The 22968-nt window shown below is 31.3% G+C and overlaps 1 protein-coding gene across 5 annotated transcripts in view; it reads left to right on the top strand.

Moving 5' to 3' along the window:
* brp (ELKS/RAB6-interacting/CAST family member bruchpilot) overlaps positions 1 to 22968 on the top strand; it is a 74901-nt gene that overhangs the window by 3283 nt on the left and 48650 nt on the right. For all 5 annotated transcript variants that reach the window (XM_085479898.1, XM_085479894.1, XM_085479890.1 and 2 more), the window contains exons 2-4: positions 16741 to 16890; positions 20887 to 20983; positions 22525 to 22580. In XM_085479898.1, coding sequence (XP_085336024.1) covers positions 16741 to 16890; positions 20887 to 20983; positions 22525 to 22580 — 303 coding nt within the window. The remainder of the gene's footprint in view (positions 1 to 16740; positions 16891 to 20886; positions 20984 to 22524; positions 22581 to 22968) is intronic.

The raw sequence follows: 22968 nt of genomic DNA, 5'->3' as shown, positions 1-22968 counted from the left end.
GTGATGGATTATTATTCGCCCTTCCTCTCTAGAAATTATTGAAATATACGACATCTTTTTTGAAACAGTACTTATAGTTGGAGAAACTAAAGAGATTACGTATATAAAAAGATATGTTATTCGTACAGCGTCAGTCGCGCGAAAGTGGGTTAAACCTTCTTTGAGGAGAAACCCTTTGAGGCGAAAGAGTACGATATTTTTACGAGAGCATTGAATTTTCTCCGTAGGAATATGTGTTTTACAGTCATTTTACAAACAGAATACATAGATATCTTCCTTTTTTCTTTTGCGAAGAACTTAATCTCAAACATTGATACACACACAACCGCGTTCTTTTATATTTTCATGACGTCCCTAAGAATTCGCGATATTAAGACGCTTAAAATTTCAATGTATTACCGAACAACGGCAGTTTATTCTGAGGTAATGCACTGTTGCAGAGTCTTATTATCGATTGGCTAAAAATGCAACACGAAGGGGGAGCCACCTTTATGCCGATTTCGCTAGAGTCGCATAATAATCACAAGGGAGACCATCAAAGCTTTTGCAGTAATTAAACCATTACGGTGATGCGCGAATTTACTAAATTCCATATCAGTTAATGTTGCGATAGTATTGAACGTATGTTGAATTAATCATTTATAATCGACACTGCAACAAGTTTTACACACACACACACACACATATATATTCTCGCGCTATAATTTGTTTCGAATCTATCCATTTGAGATACAATGATTTACAGATGAATTATTTGACACATTGACTAATTTGATCACATTGAATAATTTTTTAATACACTGATTTAAGTTTTTCTATTATTTTTATCCAATTCTCTTGAAAATAAATATTATTCAAAAATAAAAATTTATAACCGAAAAAATCTCATTTCAAACGCAATTTTTGTGACGTGACTAAAATCTAAGTTGAACCATTTAAAATAAATGTCCGTCAACGATACATGTATATAATAATAGCTCTCTTCACACGAAAAAAAAAAACTACGTAAAAACACATTCCATAATTTATAATATATAATACACTTGTAAAGAATGAAAAAATTTATTTAAAATTCCTTATCATCAAAATTTAACATGTATATTAACTTTGCTTAAATTATTATTTCGTCGTTTTATTGCCATATCGCGGACGTAGATCACACATTTGATATTTCTCGAAATGTTATAAGACAATCTTGGGGAAAAATTATGTCGACTCTTTCTTCCCTTCTCACCTGACATGTCCTTTCTTGACGAGAGAGCAATGAAATTTATCCCCGAAGTTTAAGCACTTTTTCGTCAAACATTTCGTGCGCATGATGGCGTCGAATAAGTCATTGCCCCCACGAGTGAAAGAATCTCACAGAGTTAGATTTCTCTGGCCGGATGCCCACGGTTCATGCCACTACCTCCGTTTATCCCCTGTATCGAAGTAAATGCGCGCGCAGTTAGGCATCTCTCTTGTGACGTATGCATTCGGATGCTTGCCGGATTTACATCAATCCGTTGTTCCCGACCCGCCTCGTACGAAATTCGCAATCACGGGCGAGTCAGGAATGTCGTAAATTACGCTGATAATGTTTTTTTTTTTTTTTTTACACGATCCGGAACGCTTCTCTTGCTAAGGAGAAACACTGATTTAAACCAAATAATTATTATGTCAAAATATATATACATATATATATAAAGACTAATGGTCTTTCATGAAAAATAATTAAAAATAATGATGACGCTAAATTATAAGAGATGTGCAAATATAATTTAAAAATTAACGTTTGTATGAAACATCTATTTTTTGTTCGAATACATTATCCATCATTTTTGCATATAACCAGAGTGCCCACGTTTATCCTATTTTGCATTTAAACTCTCGCGCAATTAAAAGTACTTTTAAATGCGGAATTTCGTAAAATATTCCCCGTAATATCCATGTTAATAATTTTATACGACGGCATTTGACTTTTTACCAGGGAATATCATTAAAGAGTTTCATTTTAATTTCTACTTTGCAAACATTAACAACATTAATCGTGCAAGTTTACTTCCTTCGATATTCTTTTTGAATCTCTCTCCGATCTGTCATCGCGAAGAACTCTACGAGAAATCGCGTATAATTTTCCGGAAAAGTCGGCGGAATCTGTTGAGCAAGCTAATATCGCTTTGTCGCGTTGCGAGAAGAAGAAAAGTAACACGGACGGGAAAGAAACGTCGAAAGAAATCATCTTCATTCGTTTCTCTCGTAATGAGTGAGCGGAAGCCTTCGATCGATCCACAGCCTCCGGCGGCGGATCGCCCTTCCTCTTTCTTCCATTAACATCAGGAATCTGAGAACGGAACGCGCAAAAAATGCATTAAACTCTCGGTGATGGGGCTCGAAAGAATGCGCGAAATTAGTTCTCTCATTTCAACCGAGCGGATCGAAATTGACGCGTAATATGCATGGCTCGCAAGAAAGTATCGCTTGACTTTTATCAATCTTATGACACTTTGAATACTATATTGCGTTTCGATTAATATATTTGGCGATATAACACGAAAATTACGTTCTATCGAGAATTACTGCAATAGCAACACATAGCATCGATGAATCAAACAATATATGTGTATAAATTAAACATGTTGAAAATATTGGCAGTAATTGGGCGTCACGATATAATTGATTCAATATTTGATTAATTATTGTGATAAATATTTTTTACATGCAAATTTGTAAATATTATGAAGAAATAACGATCAATATATTTTATAAATTTTATAGATTAATTATATTGCAGTTATGAATATTCTATTATTCACTTTCAAATTATTTGGCCAATAAAAATGTGCAAAATATTATTTTCTAATTTTATAAAATAATTTTAATATCATTAATTCATACAATAATATCAATAGTTATATTCAAAAAAATTATGAATCCATTTATTTAGCACCACAATCACGAATGTTGTCAAAATTATCAGAATGTTACATATGAATTTAGTACTTATTCTCTCTAGATTATATAGGATGTTGTAAGTTATAATCCTCATGAAATTATCTAACTACAGAAATGCCATCTAAATTAATGCGAAGCCACATTTGGCTCTTGCAAAATGTATTCATCTTGTGTCATGAAATGGAGACCAAATTGTATTGCTATTAAATGAAAATGAGATCCTATCTCGTTAGCAGGCTAAATCTATAATCTAATTACTTTCTTTGAAGATTTAATCTTCTGATAAACTCTTGGTTAATGAATTATGATATCTTTGATCTCAATAAAGATTTTTTCTTTTTAATATTACATATCATTTTATCTCTTTCTCTTTTCTCTTTCCATCTTAATTTTTTCTAATATTATATTAAAGTACTTTTTTTATTCAATAATTTACTTAAGTGACTAATTTGGATTTATTAATATTTATTCAAAAATGTATATTTTATCTTCTATATATATATATATAAAACTTCATAAATGTTTTATTTTTATATACTTTTATTGTTATTATAAAATTACTACATTTAAACGTCACACTGAATAATAATATAAATAATAAATGAAATTATCATCATTTTATTACGAAATTAACAAATATATACATAAATTTAATAGACAATCTAAAATTGATTACTCCATTTAACTCGTTGAAATAAAAACAATAAAATAGTAGATTTGAACCAGATGAATAGCTAATAATGAGCGAGAACTGTATCTGTTATCTTATGTCATTTCTTTGGACGTGGATCGATCTTGTGCGGTACGTATATAAACGCTGTAGTCTCGGGATGTGAATCTGTTCGTATCTAAGTGCCGACAATACCGTCCCTCATCTCATGAATGTTCACACGCCACTGTAATTCATTTGGAGTTGCAGCTGTCATCCAGAGCCGCGTCTACATAAAGACGACCGACTTAGGGAAGAACGCTATTGTCTTGTCACCAATAGAAAAATGCAGCATAATGCAGCACTTGTACTTGGTATTTTTAATTATTCTTTTATTGTCCACATCCTGTTCTCTGCATAATAGTGTAGCGCTCATAATGTAGGAGAACCAACGAAGATATTTAATATAAAACTCATTGAATATTCAGATGCTATATTGAAAGAAAAATCGAAGGTAAAATAGGTTGATTTTTTCATGAATATTTCATGTTTTAATTGCTTTTAACTTTTAAAAAGAAGAAATTTTTCAAACAAATACCAACTGATAAAATTCTGATAATTCGCGATAAATAGTTGCAATAAATCGATTGTTTTCTTTAATTGAAGAACGCCGCCATTAATTTAGGCGAATGCAAATCTCACGTGTTGCACCTCTTCCAGACGACAAAATAAAATTCTCGTTTCGCTTAATTGCTACCGGGGCACCCAGTGACCTCTTCTATTTTCGTATATCCGTTGTCGAATTCCATCTCTTCTCCCACATCTGCTCGTTCGCAACCAGGTCGGGATTTTCGTCGTCTGGTTACAGAATCCGTTCCTTTTTCTTCTATTTCCGGTATTTCCTTCCCTCTCTCTCTCTCTCTCTATTTCTTTATACCGTCTACCGGCGTCACATTGCGAAAAAGACGAGAGCGATGTATGCACTAAGAGAATTATTCTATCTCTTTGAAGTTTATCCGAGGAAAAAAGTTCCCAAGCTGTCATTGTCTTTCTGTACTTTGGATTATCCATGTGAAATGTTTAATAACGATATCTGACATTTGTTTCATTATTCTTCCCTCTGGCCGCTAATGTTAACGTGCATATATATATCCGTATTTACACCCGTCGTACCTATTGATCGGGTCGCTGTTTATTCTAGGCGTCGATGAATGATTAATAAATGTCGGAATGTCGAAGGACGCGACGATCAACGGCGGGAAACATATCCTTGAGACGTTGGAAACGTTTCCTCGCAAGGCAAGGGCGAATCGCGACTTGGTCGCTGCGTAAACTCGGAACAATGCGGTCGCGCCGTACTTATGCTACATGACATAGGGTCTCGTTAATCCTCCGTTATATTTAGGCCGATCGATATATAGGGATATACTGTGTTTTCTCTCTCCTTCTCTCGACACGACAATCTGTATTATGTGTGATCAATAAGAAAATCAGCTCGCCATCAATTGATAACGGCTAACATAATAGAGCGACTAAATCTGAACCGATTATCTTGAATCGTTAAGAGAAAGTGCGTATAGAATTAGAAATATATATAATAATACAGAAATATACATAATCGCATGGCAGCGATCTGTACAGATTTGTTGCGTATGATTAAATCGTGAGATATTTAAATGACATTTTTATATCGTCATTTAAATAGCTTATTATATATTCATATAAAAATTCTGCACAGATCGCTGCCATGCGATTGTTTAACTGTAAGTATAATAAAATATAAAAAAATAGTACATAAATTATATATATAATTTATATAATATATAAATATTAAATAATAATAGTATTACGATATTAAAATTATTTGATATAATGTATATATATTTTAAATAAAAATAACATTCAATCAGACGCAGATATACAAGTGATAATTTTAGCAGAGAAATTTAATTTATCACATTATTTCTGACAATGAGTCATTTAAATACAGTACGCTTTTTATTTTGATTCATAGAACATATTGGCACAGTTTGGCTGAGAGAAAATAATAGAGAGATCTCTATTATTTAACATTACCTCTATGCCATTTGAACTATATTAATCTTTAACTATGGAAACGCTATATCAAATTTTATTCAATTAATGTCATATCAACTTTAATGTACGACGTATCCGCATTTTAATGTAATACTCTCTATTTTATGCATGTTCCACATAATATATTCATTATGTCTAAAATTCATGAATTCGCAGCTTAAAGTAAATTACAGTAAATTGAAAAGAGTGAAGGATTTTTTAATATTTTATAAATATTTTTTGTTACCAAAAGCTATTTATGTAGAATGTATTACGTCATGCAAATGCAAATTACATGACATATTAGTACTGTGTAAGCAATGTATATAATATAATAAAATCGTTATTGGTAAATCTATATAAGTATATACATATATACTTCTCTTGCTGCGTCTATCTAATAAGAAAATAATTTTCAATATGTCAATAGGCGGCATTTGCACAAGCTTGGCTTTTTCTCTCGCAAATTGTATCTTCTCTCGAAAAATAACTTTCATTTCTTTACAGCTCTATTTAATTAAAGGGAAAATTTCGTTTAAGAAATTTAAGAAAGAACCTTTTTGTCAAAATTTATAAAAATTCTTAGACGAACTATAGTCGATTATGCAACAACCTTGAGGCATGGAAAATATATAACTAACTAAGCCCAGCCTCGGATACAATCGATATCGAGCGAATTTGTGAGAAAAAACTTCGCTGACTTCATTGATAATAGGTTGAGCTCTAGATAAACGCGAATACCAAAGAGAGAATAGAATGTTACATGAATTTTATAAAAAGTTCAAATGACCACCGAGGCCAATAAACCGTATTTAATTTATGCCAAGTATAAAAATTTAATTTAGTAAAATCGATTTCAGAGAGCCGTTAATATGTTTCTAATTCAAAGTATAATGTCTTATTATATTTTCTTCTACTAGAAAAAGAAAATAATTTTCAATAACTTAAAAATTATTGGTAAAATTTTAAGTTATACTTCTTTAAAAAATATTTAAAAAAGTAAATCTAAATTATTCGAATTGATAAATAATTATTTCACTCACTCTCTCATTTGGAGAAATTTTTTTAATTATTTTGATAAATGTGTGAAATAATAAGTAGTACAAATAATATGAGAAATATTTTATTGCTATATATGAGCTTGGTAGAATATATTCTCTTTAGATAGAGTTACTAACCCTTGCCTTGACACAGAATATAAAACACTATAATTCTCATACACATCACACCACACACATACACGCCATTGTCAAATAAAACTTTTTTCATCAGAAAAATTACTAAATTTACAAGATTTAGGTTCGTGATTTTTCCATTTAAGAGATATTAAAGTGTATTGTATATATTATATATTATAATACATTTTAACAAAAAAATCTGGGAAGAATTATGCATAAAAATTTTGCAAAAACATACGATATTTTTAGTGCTTATAATATTACCTTTCATAAAAAATAGATTACTTCCAGTAAATATTACTGCAAACTTGCATTCATTTTTGCATTTTTATGTTTGTTTTAAGATAGCTCTCGTAAACCGGAAACATTATCTCGTGCAACAACATAAAGAGAGAAACATTGGTTCCGATAATTCGAGCTTTTATCTCAAAATTCTTGTTTACACGCGATGTACAAACATTAATTAATAACATTTTAATCTTGTATCATATTCATTTGATGTCAAATAATGTGAAAATTTAAACACTCAAAATATACATGAAACTCATTAGTTTCAATTATGAACAATGAGAGATTATTTTATAAACCCAAGTAAATTTTAATCTAGATTTAGAACAAATTATATCGAGTAATAATAATAATAAATATTGTAATAAACGATTAAGAAACAAAATTGTAAAAGTGATATTATTCTCTTTTAACATAAATCGCAAAAGTTAAGAGCTAAACTCGATTTTTGTGTGTTGATTCAATATACAACTTGTACACACATTATTTCTCAATTAGATAAACGATGTTATCAATAAATCAGAGATATGTTGAAATATCGAGAAATATATTTTATTAGAAAGCTTGCCTTTCTATCTGGGTCGCATGCTAGAACATCTGGCTTATATTGGGGACATCCGATAAACTCTACTTTTATTCGACATTTACGATCGATAGTTCTACTCGCACGTTATCAAAGAAAACGCTTACTCTTCCGCATATGTGCGATCCGTATTCGTCAGTCGAAACAAAAATCCGTATGCGTGTTTAATTAAACGTTCAGTTTAATCGAGAGCAAACATGCCGATCTAAATGACAAGTTTATCTCATACTTTCAGTTTTTATTCATTAAAATAAGTTTATATTGCGAGCGTGTTTAATTCGATACTCCCATCTTATTGAAAATTGTTATTGTTATAATTTAATTTACTTGATATTGAAAATTAAGCTTTAATAATTAAAGATAATTATTCAAGTCGTATCTTTTCTTTTAAAAGGCTATTTTTATCTATTAAAAAATATTCTTTGCAGTTGTAAAAATACGTTTCAACCAATCTTCAGCGTATTTGTATAACGGCAAAATTTTACAAGACAAAAAAATTATTTGCAACGATGTAAAACAAGCTACATGATTAATATGGTTCCTTTTTCAAAATTACATTATGCATTTAATTCGTTTTTTCTTATTCGCGTCTAGAATATAGAAAAGAAGTAAACTGAATAAAACACGTGACAGATGTAGCTGCATTGGCTACGCCTAGGTTTCGATGATATCTCATATACACCTTATTATAAATTATTGCTCATAATGGAGACGAGCACGACACGTTCGATAATAAAAGTAGCGAAGAAACGACCGGCGAAATTGTCGGCGACATCACACCGCGCCTATACGCGGCCGTTAGGTGAACTGCATAGCAATTGATGCACCCGGCTCACGGAGGGGAGAGAAATCAATTGTCTCTTGACATTCGCCCGCGAGTGGATGCGCGCGCGAATCGATGCGAACGATCCCTTTTCAGTTTGCAACACAGATTGAAATATATTTGCGGAGACACGGAGAAAAAGAAAGAAAAAGAACGGAGCTGTCAATAGACATCGAGAATCGCGAGACCGTTCTTGCGCGAGAGACAAAAATAGGTTTAACTGCGATTTAATCAATATGTTGTGATTTTTTTTTACAGAGAAACAAAGTTCTCTAGACAAAAATTCTCTGAAAGAAATAAAAATTCTTGAATATGTGCGTTAATTTCGCAAACTTATCTATCAAGGTGGAAATAAATTTTTTATTTTGTAATATTTATATGTGTATACAAAGTATTTTGTAATTAATTAATATTGATTTTGTATTTTTAATGTTTTGTAATATTAAAATTGCCAATATCTTTCTCGACTTGTTAAGCGAACGTGTTCTTTATCTCTTCAATTAAATATTAAATAACTTAATAAATATTTTTAGCTAACATTTTGTTACAAGAATGAAGAATCTCATAATAAAAAATGTCGACTTTTTCGTATCGCGAGCGTTTATTGATCCGCATGAACGTGGTTTTTTCCCAGTTTTTGATTCGTCGCAACGATATCGCTCCCGGCTTATTTTCCATGTACCGACGTAATTAGCGTACGGGTGGACATATGTATATCGTTGTAATTTCATCACGATGTGACGCGAGATTAACGTTGTCGGTTAAAAATTTGAAACCGTGCATTAAACGCGCAGAAAATAGGCGAGATAATAATCGAGCTTTTGTTTGATGTAAAATTTAACCGAAACTATTTTGAGCTCTATGACGTAATCGCTTGAATACCAAGCGTTCCTTTACAAAAGATAATAATTTATACCTTCTGCGGAAGAAAGGAATGAAATACGTAGAGAATATAAACAAAAATTGACCAAACAGATATCTGCTGTATATTGCATACCTGTTGGGAATATTTATTTCAAAGTATTGCAGAGATAGTTCGTTAAAAGAATTTTATTCTGTGTTATACTTTGCAAGATCTTTAATCAGTTACTCTTGAGAAAACGAAACTCTTTATCACAAAACCTAGAATATTTACAAATAATTGCATTTCCAGCATTCCTATTTTATTATTTTTATTTATTTTTTATATAATGTTTTTAAAGATTTCCCATTGATAATGTTTTTATTTATTTATTCAATTTTTTAAAATTATTTTTAAATTTATTTAATCTTTAATTTAATGTTACTCTTATTTATACATATATTCACTTATTTTTTTTTTATTTTATTCTTTTAAATAAATTTATTTCAAATTTTTTTAGATTTTCATTAATCCTGTATTACTTATAATTATTTTAAAATAAAATAATTTAACAATAAATAATTATTATATTATAAAACTTATGTATATGAAAATTATTTACAAAATTAGTGTAGCATATATGATATCAAAAAATAAGTTAAAATGTTTACACTAAAAGCGTGCAAATATATTTGTGTATTAGACTTTTCACCTTTTCCCAAAGGAAAACGATGTCAAATCGCAGGGAACAAAAGAACGACAAAGAGTAAGAGATCTTGGCAAAATATTTGGAAGTTTTATGAGCTACTCCACTTGTCCCAGTCGGAAGCCAAATTTCAATGTAACTCGCTTCTTAAAAGTATTAGTATCGATTTGTGGCGTCATTTTTCCCAACACAATGCAGTATGCAATTTTACAGCGCTCGTGTAATTTATCGTTTCACGATAATTATTTCCAAGCTTTCGTGCATGTGTGACGTGCAAAACTTTTTTAATAATATTTATTATATGAACAATGAGTTTCGGCAATAAATTCAAATTTAATTTATAAACTCAAGCTGTATAAATCGAATAATTAATAATCGTTTAAATAAAAGAAAAACTAGTATCGATCTTTTTGCATTCCTCATTTTAGAATATGTAAAAATCTGGAATATACAATATATAATTCTCAAATATTTTCAAAACCGCGAACAATTTGTGCATGTTAAAAATATAAACGGATCATAAATTTAATAGTAAAAAATAGATTATTCACCTCTCTTCGAACATAAAAATGCTATTTTGGGAGAGATTTCGGAGCAGGATGCTGACACAGTTCGCACGCTTGCGGAAGTTCGATCCTCTCGGGGCGATCGAACCGTCGTCTCGTGCAAACGTTACTCATGTTTAGGACGCTTCGTTCCATTTAGCTGTCGATGATACACGAGCGATGATGAGGGCGGTCATATAGGATATGATCGGTCGGGAAAATCGGCTTGAAAGGCTCTGGGTATTTCGGTTTCTTTTTCGCTGGTGTAATATTCGAAGCCAAGAGTGGGCGGAAAACGTGGGCGAGACAAAGAGAGAGCGATAAAGGGCACACCACCCCTGACACATAACGAAAGAGAAGGAGAGAGAGAACGAAAGCTCAAGAGAGGGATGGAGAAGGTGGGTCGGTACCGCTCAATAACGCTTCTGCCTCCGCCATCATCCGCCGTCTCGTCCCCATTCTCTCGTGCGACGTGCTTTTTCGGAATTTAATACGTGATTTTTTCATTTCAAGCCTCGAATGTGCAAGAGAGAAGCGATACCATTTTTTTCCCAATAAATGAGTGTAATATGTCATAAGTGGAATTCCTGAGACTGCCTGTAAACAGATCCCTTCCATGAATTCCCAGTAATAAAAATAAAATTCTCCATTAATTAAGAAAGACCATCGCTTTATGAAATGAAAATATTGTTTTGATGAAAATAATTTTGTTGTTGTTGCATATAATCTTATTCGATTCAACTGAAGCAATTCTACGATTTAACATTAAACGCGAGTCGTGTTGCTCGTTTAAATATTACATTGACACTTAAATTAGTAGCGCAGAATTTCCGCGACAGTTCTCGCCGCATTTTACGCGTTTGCATCTGACAAATTTAGAAATTAATTCCACGATTCAACTGTCAGGGTCGATTCGAAACAACAAGCGACAAGGACGCACTTAACGCGTTGCGTTATTAATCGCGACGCGCGATTACATCCACGGCTTTGCTACATTTACGCCAAGACGGATTTTACAGGATACGCGAACGACAAAGGACCGCACGGTCGATCGATAACAACCTCGTTGAGAAGCTCGCCCGGAAAGCATTCAGGCAAGAGAGAAGAAGATCGAGACGGTGAGCTGAGCTCCCCCTTCGATGAAAGACTTTCCATGCCGGAGTTGCGCAAGTTGCAAACGATTCGTCTGGTTGCATCGTCGAAAGCGCGCGGAAAATCTCGTTGAGAATCCGAGCCAGCCATATTCTCGCGAATAAATATAAGCATTTATTGTTCTTTGTGTATCTGTTTCTCCTTGATTCGCTGAATGCTCTCGCAAAGATCTTAACTTGTACTCGTATTTCATCATACAAATACAGCGGAAATTGTATTATGTTGCTCCCGTACAAAAAAAAAAGCATTTCGATTTATACCTCATCTCTGACAGTTGGAAAAGCAGTATTTTTCCGCGAGCGATAAAAATATCAAGATTGTTCACCCTAATGCAAACATTTTAAACGTCGGATTATTCGTTATATTCCTACTGTCAGAAATTGAGGGATCATTTCCCCATCCTTCGGAACTACGACTATCTCCGGATTTAACACATTGCTTCCCAGGATAGCAGCATCTTCGAGTTTCCGTTCTATCGAGCAAGATCGATCCGGGTTTCTCATATGCATGTGTGTGTGTGTGTGTGTGTGTGCGCCTGTTTTTTCTTCTATACACGCATAAATCAATGTATATATTCTGTATATATGTACGTGTATGTAGTCTATTTTTTTCGCTAAAGAGGAACGAAGATTGCTAGGTAATAATCTGAATATTAATTATTGTCTCGAAGAATATATAAGATACATAAGTGATCGTTATTTATTTCTCCAAGAAAAACAAATCGCGTGCCTCCACCCTCGCCCTGTTTCTTGGTCGAGATCGATCTGGAGTACAATGACCCCAAGAGAACCAAGACCGATATACTACATAATTATATGGTTCTTATACAACCGGACCTTTTACACCATCGTATACTTGAAAATTGATGGCAGATTTTTTTTCTTGCGATTTCTATCACTCGCTGTATAAATACGCAATCGCGAAATTATGTGATGATGCAAAAATATGCAAAATCTTGATTATAACATATTAATATATATATATATATATATATATATATATATATCTACATTTTATAAAACATTGATTATGTATAAAAGATAAAGTTTAGCTCGCTCTTTAATAGAAAAATCGAAATAATAATATCAAGACCTTTTTAAAAACGTTCGCCGAGTAAAATATTTTTTATTATCACAAATGAAACATGATTAAAAACTATAGAAACGTAAACATACATATAATAATGAATCGGTTCGAGGTTGCCGACCACTAGAGAATGAGAACTTGACGCTAAATAAACACGCATAATGCCATTTACATAGTCAGTTACCAAACTTTGTCTGAAGAGGATTTAAAAGATTAAATATTTCGCGCATTACGGAGACTTACATAAGTACTTTGATAAAGAGAGAGAGAGTACTTTATAATCACATACTAATATATTAATTGCTCACATTGAACTTTATTATTTATAACAAATACACACACATACACATAATTGTTTTGCAAAGCTTTATTATAAAATTTTACTTTTCAAGATTGTAATAAGTCCAAAATTCTTAGTCTTTATTTGTAAAAAAACATTATATTATTTTTACGAACCTTGAATACAAGGATTAAAATGAATATTTTCATGAAAAATATAAATAGTTCGATATTTTTCAACTACTTATTTTGGCCTTGCTAGAATTATATATTTTAAATTTTTAATTTAAAGTGTTCATATATATACAATATGAAATAAAACAATATTAGAAGTTGTGTAATTGAAAAATAATAACAAAGGAACCGCAAACATTTAGCGACTTTTACGATAAAATGACCATGCATGTACTTGCTTATTTTCAGATTTCTCGATTTGTACAGTGTGAGTAAATACTGTAATTAACTGTATGAATCTGCATTTACCTCTTAAATGCTTGAAAAATCGATATCGAACATCGAGTAATTCTCTGTTAGCGTTGCTGATTAAAATCAAATCATGAAAATCGCGTTTCTTTGACCAAAGCATTGTTCGTCAGAAATTACTGCCTACTAGTTGTGGTTTCAGCCCCTGATAAAATCTACTAATGCTATTTTCAGATTTGCTTAAGTCAACGATAATCGTATCGTTTTACTCAACTAGTTGAACTTGTAAAAAATACGCTCAATCATATAATAGAAATTTCGGAAATTCTTGTTCTCTAACATCACTTTATATATTTTTCAAAACTAATCAATAATACATTTTTGTAGGATCTTTTAAACATTTTTTAACATTCAATTTTTACAGATTAAGAAATTTTTGTCAAATCAATTGTTTAAATTAAAATTTATTATTGTTATTATTATTATTATTATTATTAATAGCATAAAAATTAAGTCATTTATTATACATATAAAAAATGATTATAATCTTCTTTTTTAGTTAAACTTATATATACACCTACAACGAAAATTCCAAGTTATATAAGATGTTATCGTTTCTCTCAATTAATGTTCGCAAGTTTCCTGATTGATATTGCAATTGTAGTTGAATTGTAGTGGTTATCAGTATCTATCAGGTACAAGATAGACCAATGATTTCATGTCGGAAATACGTGTTGCAGGGGACAGGGTTGACTCGATCGTTAATAGGATCTCGTCTTAAGAGGGGCTTCGGTTAAACTTCAAACTCTCATTTTCCTTTTCCCTTCCTCGATATGTTCAGTCTTCTATGCCTGCGCGCGTCATATCTTGATCAAATATTTACATAATATTTATAGCAGTCTCCGATTGAACAGTTATTGTCGCGTATCTCTAATATTTATTGCCGCACATTTCTTGAATATCTTGCAATAGTAATCTCTCTCTCTCTTTTCTTATTCGTCTGCTAACAAAATTGATGGAAAAATTCTTAAGCACCTTGGTTGTAAATTTTATTTATATCTTCACTAAACGACGTGCTAAATTTTAAACGACACTTGTTCTTGACGAAGTTACGAGCGCTTAACTGACTTTGTTCGATTTTTACACCCGTGAATATGTATCGAACCTATACACGCACTCGACAATATTGCCAATTCTTTGATCGCATTTTACTCACGATATTTCATGTCATATAAATATCTTGTAAATTCTACTAAAAAATATATGTGACATGTCCAAAACATTTCTGCAAAATTTTTAGTATTTAATCGCTCTGATAAGAATTTTATTGAAGTTGTAGTCGACCAGTATTTTTAAATAACAAAAAAGGATTTTAATAAATAAAATTTTAACCGTTTAAAAATATATACATATAAACAATTTAATTTGCAATTATCAACTTATGATGTCGAAAATAATTAAATGCAATACAGAAATAAAATCAAATTTCTACTAATAAAAGAAATTACGTTAATGAATCTCAAAATAAAATGTTAAAACAACTATAACACGTGACATACTTTTGCGTCTACTATTTAAAGATTTATAAAACAAGAATTCGCCACAGGGCAAACAGGCCATATAGAGACCATGGATGATTAAGGGGGAAATGACGTCGCGCATGCTAGAATGCAATTCCCTGCCTCCGCATCTCATCCTCCATAACGTCGCATAGCACTGATGCCACGCACGCCAAATCAGGTCAATCGGTAATATTGAACATATTGGCTTTCGTAGGAATATTCGTTCGCAGATGTTTATTATAGCGCACGATTTTTCCCTACAATTATTTGACAAATGAAACTTTTATAAACACTTTTCGTAACAAAGCAATTGTCTTTCTTTATACCAAAAAATGATTTTTATATCGTTGTATTTTCTTTTTTTGTAAACCCGTCATACGCTATACATTGCGATAGAATGTAATGTATAATTAAAATTTACTGCACTTTAATTTATATTTTTCACTATGTGTATATTTCAATATACTGTCACAAAACGAAAAGGACACAATTGAGAATCTTTAGAAATTCTAGATCCGAAAATTAATTAATTTTTCCCTGATTTAAACATATTCCACAAAACAAAAAGAAAAAAAAACATAATTGAAGATCTTTATAAATGCTGGAACGTTAATTAAATTTTTTATTATTTAAAAATATATTGTCACTCATCAACTAAACTTTTTCTACTGTTCTCATGTTTCGAAGATAATCTGTGTAATCACTAAAGAAATGTTTTATAATAAAACGCATAAAGAAGCATCCGTGCATATTTTTACACACACACATACACATTCTTTTTATAATATATGAAAATGAAAAATACAATAAATTACTTTTTCGCCAGGAACACAAGGCCTTTCTGAATGAAAGTAAAATTAAAACACTCGTCGTTAAATCAGTGTGATTAGAAGACGTGCGTTGCATGCGTAAAGCATTTAATCTGTGAGACATGTCAGTGTGCAACACAGACGTTTGTTAATCGCACTACACCAGAAGCACAGTCGGAAATCATTTTTTTTCGCGACGCGACTTTTGTCCACCCACGCGCTTCTGTCGCCGGCGTCATTAACGATGTCTAACGAGCCGAGACCAGAGAGTCTTGGTGGAACAATACCGGCTCGAGAGTCTGCCACACATTTATACGAGAGTAAAAGATTCATGCGATAGCGATGTTTCCGCCGTGTAACGCGATTGTCGACGTAACGACGCGTGCACAAGGAAACTTTTGCTTTTGCTAATATTTCGAATGCATCGTGCAAACAGCGCATAGCCAAACTACTCTAAAAATACTTTATGGCTTTTCGACATTTTGAAATTTTTAACATTTTATTTATAGTCTCTTTGATATTGGAGTGGAGTGGTTTTAAATCTGAAAATAACAATTGTAACATTTTGTTGTTACATATGATATATAATAATTATTCTTTAATATTTGTATTATTAATATCTCTATTGATACTTCTGTCAATTCTTTTTTATTTTTATTAATATATATTCAATCTCAATAAAATTTCAGAATTCAAGAAATAAAGGTATAAAAAATGCGATAAAATGTTTGATATTTAATTTCTTTTTATAATATGCAGTAAAGTAATACAAATCGTACTTATAAGTTAATTACTTTCTGTTACAGAAACAAAGCATAATGGTTCGTCAACTGGAAGAGGAGCTTAGAATGAGAATGCGCGGGCCAAATGTTGAGATACAGCAGCAAATGGAAGTTTTGTACAATGAGAACGAGCATCTAACTCGCGAAATCGCCATACTTCGTGACTCGATAAAGGTAAGTCGCGAACATTAACCTTTAGATTATTACGGGATTACTTTTCTCTGAGTCATAAACTGAATTTTTAACTGATTTTTTTTACTGCGACGTAAAATTATCTTTGTAAAATGACGAAGCTATAATCCTATATTTTCTGCTTCTCTGGTCGAATTTTTCCGAGGAAAAACTAATTTCCGGCCGCGCGTTTGCGGGATTAATTTTAACCGCCGCGACGTGATCGTAGGTCGGTTTTCCGCGTTCAAAATAATACAGTCACGGGCTCAAAATAGAATAGCACGCGCCATCGCCAATGTTTTGCATGAGAAAGAGGGATTCCCTCAAAATAATAGACACAAGTCCGCAAAATGGGAGTAAAACGAGTGGAGACTCCCAGGTCAGTGCGCAAATTTTACAACTTCGCGGATTGTCTCTCGAATCTTTCCCTTTTTTTCTTCTTGTTTTTCCTTTCTCGTCGACTGCTCCGAAAATTTTCTCGGCGTTTGCGAATATTTTTGTGCAGCTACCAGATATATATTTTTGCGTTTTTCTTCGATCTTCTGATATCGCTGCAGACATCTGTCATATATACCTCAGCATCCGTATTCAGAAAAATATGTATTCATACAAGAGAGATTCTTTGGATTTAACTGATATCTTTTTCGTGAATATTTCCAACGTTTTTATTACATACTTTATTTTATTTATTTTACAAATTTTAATGCATTTTTTATATACAACAATGGATTATTCATCTCATTTTCTTTAAATCGTTGATCGTGCACTGTTGTTTGTCAGAAGAATAATTGTAACAGGGCAATATTAATTCTCATGTTTTGACCGATTTTTTCTCTTGATATGATTTTTTATTAACGATAAATATTAAAATTTTATTGTTGGATACAATAATATTCTATTAAATTAAATTAATGAAAATATCACTATAATTTTATTAAAGCAGTAATAAGATTTCACTGAAGATTAGTGAGTATTTCATTAGCCTTCAATAAAAACACTCACACTTTACTTCTCCGTTTTATGATTCATTAAGATGACAGTAAGATTCCAAATAGCAGTAATTACCTTGGGAAATCAACCCCATTACCACTAACTGATTTTTCTCAGTAAGACTCTTTCACTGTTTGCAGTGCTATAACTTATAACTGAAACCACTGCATGTCAATGACAATACACTGATTTAAGAGAGAGTATATGATTGATTTATTTAAAGCCCATCTCTTAATAAACACGCGTGAAATGGAATCCTTCGCGAAATAATCCGTCTAGAGATATGCCCGTGGTTTATTGACGTCTCGTACACCATCCGGGCTTGTGCAAACCGAAATAGACGAAGGATTTTTAGATCGTGTGCGAGGTAAACGACCGATTGTCTGACCGAACAAAATTATCCGATCACAAATCAGATGCTTCTGAAAATCTTGGCAACGATGCAAATATTATCTCGACGTGATAATTTCATTAAGTCATCGCTGATGACAGCAGCAATATCGAACACTACGTTAAATATACGTCGAATCGCAGCATGCATGGGCATTTAATTAGAGCGTCACATTTTATATTTATTAAAGAAAACATTTTATTAAACATTTTCAATATTTTAAAAATCGTTAAAGAAGATATAAACAATATTAATTTTTTTTTAGGAAAATTTAACAAGAAATAAAAAGATATTAAAATCAATATGAGTTATTTAGCATAATTTTTTGTCTTAATATAATATATTACAACATTAAATCAGTTGGCATCAAGTAAAATATTTTAATTTTATTGCGAGATGAAAATTTATAGTAAATGCGTTTGTGTGTTTAATGTGATAATTTAAAAGTAGATTGAATTGACTGGCATTCTTCCAGGAAGTAGTTTAGTTTGATAATGAATTAAGAAAGACTCTAAATATGAAAAATATTAAAGAAATATTTACAAAGAATACTTACTCGCGTACCAATTACTATGTCAGATTTAATTAGCCACTCTTAGTTAGCCCATTTTTATTTAATTCCTGGTTTATTTTAGTAAGAAACGGAATGATATATATTTGTCCACAAGCATGTTTCGACCAAAATGTGTCGCAGACAGGTCAAATATACAACGTACGGGAAGCAACTGGTCGCCTTTGGCCATCCGCCAGTTTATGCACTCGATTTCTCATCTTTCCGTAAATTCTCATCATTATCAAAACCAACAACCGAGTCTATCGTTATTATAAAGTCTTTAGAAATGAAAATATTTGAAATATTCCTCTTTTTTACGATAATGCAATGTATGCACGTTTTTATTTCGCCGCTTTCTAACTTCGATTTATGAACTACATCTAAATTATTTAAAACATAATAATTCTTTAATAATATAATATTTATAATTATTTGTAAAAATTACAAAGAAAAAATATCTAATATTTTTTCCAATCCAATTAATTTTCCATGAGTTTGCGCGCGTATTTAATTACCACGACTATATGTAATTCTCTATTAATAATATTGTTAATAATAATAATAATCTCGCGAGATTAAAGATTAAACAAACTGACAGTAGATAATATTCATTTTTCTGGAATACTATTTAAACAATTATTTAAGACAATGAGACGTGTCTACAATTCTACAAAGATTTCTAAAGGTTTTCGTTAGAGAAATTTAATTGAATTATTTTTATCAGGTTCTGCGCTTGATGTCTCGGCCGTAGAATTTTCGTATTTTCACAGCGCGTACTATCGTCCAAGCTCTTAGATAATATCGTACATACGTGAATGTTCCTCTCGCACAGCGGGAAAAGACCGGCAGAAGGCCAGCAACGAGCGTCTAATTCCAGACTAATTACTTCCCTGCTGTCAAAGAGACGCGCTAAATTTGTTACGCGGGCGCCAAGCGGGTAGCACTATTTGCTGTTGACATATATACGGGAAGTCAAATGTTTTAACACGTGAATATGTCGGAACATATATGGAAAACGAATATACCTGCTTCGTTATGTATGTAAATTTCTGCGTTAAGATTTTTTCTGTCTCCATGTGTATGTACGCGCTAATCGGACGTATTAGAAAGTTACAGAGAATTATCGGCTTTTACAGAAATAACCCCGTACAAAGTGCATGGACACGAAATTTTATCAAAATAGCACTTTTCATCCTTCCCCGTAAAACAAATTCCTATTACGGTTCGAAATGTTTATCTTTTTCTAGAGAGCTAACGATAACAATAGTAAATTGTCTTATTTTACTCGACCTGTCACAATTTGTATTTGGTATATCTTTGAAAGATATATGATAATATATATTATTTTTGCAAAGCTTCTCTGCAAGAACAATCGAAAGATTTTAAAGAGAAATCTTTCAAGAATAATCGAATTCTCACATTTATCAAAGAATCTGTTTTTAAATTATTTTTTTTATAGATTTTTGGGTCATTCTCCATACTAAAATAAAAAACCTGAAAAATATTATTGACATTTTCCTTACGTGTGCGCGCACATACGTATGTGGTCGAATTTCGTTTTATAATCCAATTTAATTCTAGTTCCCAGAGGTACCGTCCGCACATGCTAAGATAATTTTAGTCTTAATACAGTCTACTAACATTTTCAGTGTAACCGAGTTGCCTATTATTTTTAATGAAACTCTAATTACGACATTTCACAACTGGTTAAATTCCATGGTGACTTTTATGCTTGGCTCGTCCATATGTATTTTGTGAATTTAAAATAATGGATTATTTATCAAACATTTTTTTGTAAAAGCATTGAGGTCACATGTGGTTTCGTTGTTGAATGTATTATGAGTTATATAACAGCAAAATAAACTGATGGACGTAAAAATTTTCATGCAATATATAATCAACGAAAAATTACAATATATGTATATAAAAATATAACAATTTTTAATAACAAAAATTGTTTTAAATTAATGTAAATATTAATAAAACAACGGCAAATTGTGAGAAAATAATTATTTTAATTATTATAATTTTCTTACAATTAATTATTGATTTTTCTCTGTTGCAGGAATTGGAATTAAGAATAGAAACACAAAAGCAAACGCTGCAGGCTCGCGATGAGAGTATTAAGAAGCTCCTCGAGATGCTCCAGAACAAGGGGATGGGTGAGACATTGCTTGCAATTTCTTTAAACTACTTTAATTAATCATTTTTTTCGATATCGCATTTTATCGAAATATTCATATGTGATCATAAGACCATAAAAGAAATCGAAAAATTAGGAATCGAGTCGAAAATGGACAGATTTAGATTAGCTTATAATATCAAAAAATCGATTCATCATAATATGCATGATTTTAATCAACGGTTTACATGTTGGGACAAAAGAATAAGCTATGATAATGATTATCCTTACAGCACTATTCAGTTTTCTTAAGGAGAATAATTGTGAATTGGAAAATCATAATAGATTATATATTAAAATAAATTAATTTTCTCAATTTATAATAAAATATGTTTATTTTAATATAACACATCTAATATTTCGGAAAAACAATATTTGCAGTAATTTCAAAATCAAATTGGCTTAAATAGGAGGAGCGACAATAAAAGTAATAAAAAAGTTGCAAAAATTAAATTTTTATTCTAGATTTTTAAAACAATTTGGAATTTTTCGCTTGATTTGCCACTTCACATTTTTTTAAAAGAGAAATATATTTCCCACTGACACATTATTATATCTAATAAGTTTTTGCAAAATCAAATAATTTTGCCAAATATGTATATACATACTCGTAAGTGAGTATGAAGCAACTAATCTGAATGAACTTTGCGAAGCTGGTTCGCAAATGAGAAACATTTAATATTTTACCGAACATTCTTCTCGAACGAAGAGAAAACCCAATTTTCTGTAACGAACTTTTCGTAAATACTGTTCATCTCGTCGAGGTATCATAAAGGTGGATCGAATTATCTCGTTAAATTCGGACCACAACTCGTTTAAGCGAACAAATATGTTCTCTTTGAGAACATCATCTCGTAATCCATATAAACTATAAAAATAACAGCGCGCAAATGAGAAGAAACGTTATACGAGAGAAACTAATCTCGCAAAATAATTCCACAGAGAGATACAAGAAAACTTTAAAAAGTTTGAAAGATTAGGAAAAATCGCGTCATAAACAAAACTTTCAGTTCATGACAATTATTATTAAGATAATACTTATATCATGTTTGCATTTGGCACATTCCAAATGCGCTGCACTGACATATAAAAAATACTTTTTTTTCTACTTTATAAAATGTTTATATATTTTTATAAACGAATAGAAACCATTAATATTATGAAAGAGAGAAAGTTTATTTTTTATTACAATATTCTGTTATATATATATATATATATATATATATATATATATATTATATCATGCAATTTATTCTATTATAGCTACAAGAAAACTACAATTAATTATACATCCTATTAATTAAACTGTATAACTCTATTAATTATTATATATATAATTATAATGTGTAGAGATAGAATGAAATTGAACAAGATTGAGCAAATTATGTTACTGCGATAATTAATAGATCTCTATTCATACATACAAATACACACATACACATCCATGATTACATCAACGATCCGTAAACCTGGAACCAAACAGTTCCCCCAAAAGTTCCTCGTTACTTTCTGCTGTTTTAGGAAAAGAGGAGGAAAGGATCATGTTCCAGCAAATGCAGTCGATGGCCCAGAAGCAGGTCCTTAAGCTATTTCTATCCATGTCGCCATTACATACATATTATTCATAATTATAAATTTAAATGTATATATATGTATACATGTATTATGCATCGCATACATATATGTGTATACATATATATCTGTGTGTATCATTCACATTTCGATCGACGCTCATTACGCATTTTCAACGCATACCTGTATATATACATATATATCATTATTTATTTATTTATTTATACAATATTTATCTGTATTAAATGTTTCTCAAAAGTTGTCTGTACATATACATACACGCGTGTATATATCTATATATACGTATGCGTTAACATTAATCGCTATTCATTATTCTGTATAAGTAGTTTGCTTGCAAGTAGTTTGCAGTTTGCACTGCCAGTGGCTTTACTT

Source organism: Nylanderia fulva, unplaced genomic scaffold (assembly GCF_048542155.1).
Source record: "Nylanderia fulva isolate GAGA-0341 unplaced genomic scaffold, ASM4854215v1 Scaffold1, whole genome shotgun sequence".
NCBI lineage: Eukaryota > Metazoa > Arthropoda > Insecta > Hymenoptera > Formicidae > Nylanderia > Nylanderia fulva.
The sequence above is the reverse complement of the archived record's forward strand: the minus strand, read 5'-3'. Positions and strand labels throughout refer to the sequence as shown.